General features: G+C 46.0%; 1 protein-coding gene across 1 annotated transcript in view; it reads right to left on the reverse strand.

The window, feature by feature from the left end:
* Prkch (protein kinase C eta) overlaps nucleotides 1-6,045 on the reverse strand; it is a 202,015-nt gene extending 195,970 nt beyond the window's left edge. Inside the window, exon 1 of the mRNA XM_048415632.3 lies at nucleotides 4,884-6,045. Coding sequence (XP_048271589.1) covers nucleotides 4,884-5,246 — 363 coding nt within the window. The 5' untranslated portion in view covers nucleotides 5,247-6,045. The remainder of the gene's footprint in view (nucleotides 1-4,883) is intronic.
* Nucleotides 6,046-6,256: the final 211 nt, after the last annotated feature.

The following is a 6,256-nucleotide window of genomic DNA, read 5'->3' on the forward strand; positions in this document are numbered from 1 at the left end:
AAATTGCACAAGTTGGGATTTTTCTCATTACTGTTGAGATTTTGGAGTTATTGCTTCAACTGCTTTGCCTAATTCATATTATGCAATTATTTACTCCCAGACATTGGCTTATGTTTTCATATTCTTGGAAACCTTTTAAAAGTAATTCTTAAATTTTACAGAGCTCGATCTTTTTAATAACTGGGGTTTTAGGGGTTGCTATCTTTTCTTCCTTTTTTGCTGAACTTGAGATTATTAGTATTTCTTTTAACAGATATTTGACAGGTTCTTACGTTAGGTCTATGCCATTTTGAGATAACTTTGCACATGGGGTGGGGTAGAGGTTAAGGCTCCTCCACATGCTTACACAACCCAGCTACTCGAGAAGATTGGCATGTTACCCACTGAACTGTCTTCCTGGCACCTTTGTTAAAATCTAACTGATGGTTCATGGGCAGGTCTGTTTTCAGACTCGTGTGTTCCACTGGTAACACGACAATAAACGCTAAAATCAGTTAGTGCAAATGCTTCATTGTGTCCTTTTGAAAAAATAATATAGGTCCTTTATAGCTCTGTATAAATTAGTATCAATCTATCAATTTCTATGACAAGCCTTTCTGAGATCCTGATTGAGACTGCTTTAAATATACTGAATATTTTGGAAGAACCGAGTTCTTAATAATTCAGAGTCCTCCCAGCCATGAATACATCATACTCTCCACTTACTTAGATCTTTATTGCAGCAATGTTTCAGCATTTCCACTGGAAAAAATGGCTTGCGTCTATGCTATCTAATTCATCCAATTTCATCTCCAAATTTCTTACATGTGATATTTATAATTTCAGTTTCTAATAGTCCACTGGTAATAATAATAATAAAATACAATTCATTTTTGTTTTTGTACATTAGCTTGGATCTGCAAATCAGTTAAACTTGACAGTTGGTCCTCCAAACTTTTTTTTTTGTCTGCATATAAAGATGGTTTTACTTCTTCCTCTGTGATCTGAAACTCCCTTATTGCACTCTTGGATGGTGTGGAAAAGAAGCAGAAATGAAGAAAGAGCACTGCCCTTGCCTTGTCCCTGGTCACAGGGGAACATTCATTCTGTCGCCACTAAGGCCATTTGCATAGACCGCCTTTATTGGGTTGAAGACACTTCTTCCTGCTTCTAACTTGCTGAGAAACTTTATCCTGAGTGGACTGTTCATTTTCTCAAATATTTTTTCTGTATCTATTGATCTAAAGATCTTCACTTTGATGCTGTCCACAGGAGTGCATGGGTAGCTCTACAAACACTGAATTGGTGTTAGAGTCCTGGGTATAGCCCTCAGTTGGTGATGGTGTACTATCTGCTTGCTATGGTGTTTGATTTAGTTGACTACAATTTAAAGCTTTTGCATCTAAGGTCATGAAGGATGATACCTGCCTGCAGCTGTCTTGTTTTGGAATGCCTTTGCTGTGCTTTGGTATTGTTTCAAATAATGAATTATTTCAAATAATGATTTAAGAGGTTTCATTCCCTTCTATTTTCTGAAAGAGTCTCTACAGAGCAGGTCATAATGCATAAATATATAATATAAGTTAATAGGATATAAGTTAATAGGAAAGCCATCTGGGACATTGAATTGTATTGTTGATGACTTCTAACTTAAACACAATTAGTTTAAGGATTATAAAACTACTTAAGTTATTTGAGAGTAATTGGCAGTTTATATATTTTAAAGCAATCTGTGCATTTCATCTAAGTTATAGAGCTCATTGGCATAACCCTGTTTATAACTTATGCGTATCTTCCTTCATAATGTTGGTAGGCTCTGTAGTGATGCTCTCGTTCCCGCTCCAAGTGGTGGTAACTTATATCCTGGATCCTCTCATCTTCACCATTCTGGCTTAAGGCTTATCAATTGAAAAAGAGAAAGACTCTGCTTTTTCATTGTTGGGTTCCTGTTTTCTACTTGGCCAATATCTCTTATCTTTACAGACTTCCTTACTCTTAGCTCGACTTGTTCATCGGGTTCAAATCACAAATCTGTGATTTGGGGTCTTACTAATCTCAGTGTCTGATGTGATTAATTTCCATTTAAGAAAAAATTTACCTGTATCTTTTCACCTTCATTTATCTTATATATACTGAAAAAAATGAGCGTATGATTCATAAAAAATGTGTCTATTCCACACCAGACACTGGAGTAGGCACCAGGCATACACTTTCTTAAAATGGACCTTTCCCCTCCTCCTGCCAGTGAACACCAACAAGGCTGTACAAAAGTCGGTATCACTGGTTACCTTTTTGATACATGGGAAGTAACTTGGGCAGCGAAGCACAAAGTGTTTCTTGGTTTATTCTAGTGAAAAAGGAGGTGTTTTATAAACAAACTCATGGTTACATCCCTCTCTTATGATTCAGAAGTTGCTAGAATTTTTTTTTACTGTTTTTATTGCACTATACATTTTTTTCTCCACCTCCTGCCCTCCCTCCCCTTGCTAATTTTTTTAAGGTCAGTAATTTGTAGTTCCACTTGTAACCAGCATAATTTTTATTCTCCCACTTGAATTTGATAGGGAAGTGTAGGTATTTCTACAGTCCCTGAAAGATAATTTTGAAGAATGTATGCCATGTGGTTTCATGTATTTTCTTTATTTCCTTTGTAGATATTTTATTTTATTTTTATAAGCATTGGTGTTTTGCCATGGGTGTTGGGTTCCCCTGAAACTGGAGTTACAGACAGGTGTGAGCTGCCGTATGGGTGCTGGGAACTGAACCCAGATCCTCTGGAAGAGCAGCCAGTGCTCTGAACCACTGAACCACCCCTCCAGCCCCCTCATATATTTTCTTAACAAGAAAAGAAAACATTTCAGTCATCCTACCCTCAGTTCCAAACACTTAGACCAGAGACCAGATATGCTACCTAAGTGAATATAATTCATGACAAATCACCGGTTCGAACATGCTTTAAATGCTGGCCCTATCCTACCATTGACATTTTCCAGAATGCTGTCAGTGGGTCCTATCATATGTTTAGACAAAATTTTAAGCAAATATAGATTTTTTTTTGAACTTTAATTCACATTTAAATCTTCATCCCCTGCAACGAAATCAGGTCTGTGCTCCTCCTAGTTAGCTAAGCCTACGCTGAGGCTTAATCGCGGCCTCATGGCTAGATCGTCATTTCTGCTCCATATTATTAATCTTAACTACTTTCTCTGTCGCCTACGAAGTCTGTAAGTACCAATGTGGAGTCCTGCTCTCAGGTTCCTAGCTAGTATATTTAAAAGTGGTAGTGTTTAAAAGCTCCCACGGGACTCAAACCTTCAGACTAATCTGGGCTGTCTCCAGTAAGACATTCTTATCATGGCTGATGACCAGCCTGTACCACCATACTCCGGCACCTAAATCCTCTAGAGATTTGCCCAGCCTAACTCTTAACCAAACACACTTCAAAATTCTCATGCTCAGTTCAATTCTGTGTCCAGAATTCACAGACAACATGTAAACTTATTTGGAAAGTTGAGGCAAAAGGATTGTTCCCATGTTCACTCCAGCCTGGGCTACTGTGTGAGAGACTCTGTCTCAAACCAAGAATAAGGTTAATTTTTAACTGTATTTTTATCGGATCCTATCTAGCCCACTACTACATTCCAAAAAGAAGGTTAGGCTGAGGTGAAAATAACCCCATAATTTAACTGAGAACTGAAGTTAAAAAGTTATGGATTTTTTTTTCTTACTTCCATTTAAAGGACAGAAACTTTCCGGTCTTTGGTGCTATTATAGAACGTATGGTAAAATTAACAACAACCCCAAAGCATAAAACACATATCTCAACGAATCTTAGTCACTATCCATCCTGTCCCATCGCTTGTGAGTTTCAGATTTTGAATACTGATTCACCTCGGGTTCCAAACCCACTCCTGTCAGAACTGAGGCCATTATTAAACTTAGAGTCTTCAAGGCACGCTGCGTTTTGCCAGACCACTTCACTGTAATTATCATTTCAGCATCTCAGAGTGAGTACAATAACCCCAACATCACAAAGACAGAGTGAGGATTAGGAAATAAGGGCGTTTTGGCACTGTGTGAGGCACTCTAGAAATTTACAGTAGAAATTTTGTCTCCAGGGAACTATGGGAAAGATGGGAGCGGCATGTAAGAAGCTGCGCGCAGCCACATGTCATAACAGAGGGAGGACAACCAAACCTAAGGTGCTCTGGCCACCTCTTCTCAGAAGAATAGTTTGGAAACACGATTGCAGCACCCATGCGCCCCAGGCTGACTAAACTTAACTAATAGCTAACAGAGAAACTTCAGCCCCCTGCCCCTCCCCACACACATACGGGGGGGGGTTGCTAAACAAAACTCTGCCAGGGTGCAAAGCCATGCACTCATTCTGATCCATGCCAGTGTAGCTTTTGTACCTCTGGGATGTAATGGATGTGCATGCTGAAACACGTGTGCACGTCTGTGTGGCTGAACCAACATGCATCCATAAACACTATGAATAATACTCGCGAGAATGTATGGCTTTCTCCTCAGACGTGCTTGAAGCACTTAACTCAAACCGTATCTCTTTCATATCACCCCCTTCGTTTCTTTTCTCCACTCTCAGCCCCTGTTGAGGGGAGAAGGATGGCGCTCTATATCACTGCGGGGCTTCCCTTAAGCGCAAAGTCCAGGTCCACAAAGAAGCCGGTGGCCAGGCCGGCTTCCCAGAGTCACACCTGCGCCCGCACACACCCACGGCTGTCCCGTCAACAGTGCAGGTCACCTGGGAAAGGACCAAAGTCTAGAGGGAATTCCCTCCGTGGCGGAGCCAGGAGAGAGCGGAACCCTGATGAGTTTCTTTAAGAATAGCAAAAAGAGGAAAGGTCCGGCAGACATAAAGGGGCGAGGCGGTCGCTACTCACCCAGCCCTCGAAGGTGTCGGAGGCGCCCGCCGTGCGCAACAGCTCCTGGAACTGCAGCGTGCAGTTGGCCACAAAGTGGTCGTATCCCAGGGGTGTTTCGTGGAAGACGGCTAGCTCCAGGTGACCGCCGTCGGTGACATTGGCGCAGAACTCCTCGTTGTAGGTGGGTTTGTTGGTCTTCTGCTTGGTGCTAGTCTGGCCCACGCGCACCTGGTCCACGCTCACCGTCAGGTAGGGGTCCAGCAGCTGGTGGCCCTTTTTGAAGAGCGAGTGCCGCAAAGACCAGCGGGTGGGCTGCAGCCCCACAGCCTCTCCGATGCGGACCCTCAGATAGCCATTGAACTTCATTGTGCCGGACGACATGTCGGCGCTGCTGCCGGGGCCCCGCGGGGGCCGCGCTAGCTGGCACCGGGAAGCGGAGAGCCCGAGCTCAGGGCAGCCCTCGCCGCAGCCACAGGCGTGGAGGCAGCTCCCGGGAGAAGCAGCGCCCGAGCCCCCTGCGTCCGGCCATTCCGTCTCCTCCGAGGGACCTTCCCCTCCCCTCCTTCCCTCCCGCCCTTTCTCCAGAGGTGGAAAGGAGGGGAGCCGGGTTCCTAGCCCTTGGCGGGCTGGTGGGTTCCCGACCGTCTCTTCGGAGCGCGCGGGGCTCGTCGCTTCTCCGGGACCCGGCAGATCGTCTCCCCGGAGAGCAGGAGCGACCCGTCCGGCTAGCTCCAGCCTTGGTGTCTCTGCCCCCGCCTCCGCCCGCTCCTCCTGCCCCCGCCTCCGCGGGCTCACGCTCTCCCCCACTCGGCGAGCTGCGAACCAGGAAGCAGCCGCCGCTGCATCCCCGGCCCGAGCCGCGCGCCACCGGCCTCCAAGTTCTCAGAAGCCGGGCGCGGGCTGCTGTGCCTTCCGAACCCCGGGGGCTTGGCGCGCGGCGGGCAGCCGGCCTTGCAGGGTGGGTGCTGGGGCGCACCCGGTGAAGGAGACCCTCGCCTCCCGCGAGCAGCCCCCGCCCTGAGCGCTCCCAGACTCCTGCTCCTGGCTGCCAGGTTGGAGGTGCGTTTCGGCCTGGGGGCTGCCCTAAAAGGCTGAACAAAAAGAAAGGATTCGTGGTCCACCGCCAGCAAACACCTGAGGCGTGGCCGACACAGCCAGAGAGAGTTGGCAAGCCAGGAGGATGCGGAAGACCAGCAGCAGGGAGTCCTACCTCCCACCCTAAGCAATGAGCTGAAGTCCCTGCCCTTTGGTGGTGGCAAGAGCCCTGGCCAGGGGCGGGCGCATGATGGGGAGGTACCTTTTCCTAATTTTTACAAGGATGGCTCATCCCAAGGTTCAGCTTAGACTCATCCTGTTTATGCGCCTTTCCTCCAGAGAGTAATTAGTTGTTT

The sequence above is a fragment of the Myodes glareolus genome, chromosome 11 (assembly GCF_982192425.1).
Source record: "Myodes glareolus chromosome 11, mMyoGla1.1, whole genome shotgun sequence".
Taxonomy (NCBI): Eukaryota; Metazoa; Chordata; class Mammalia; order Rodentia; family Cricetidae; genus Myodes; species Myodes glareolus.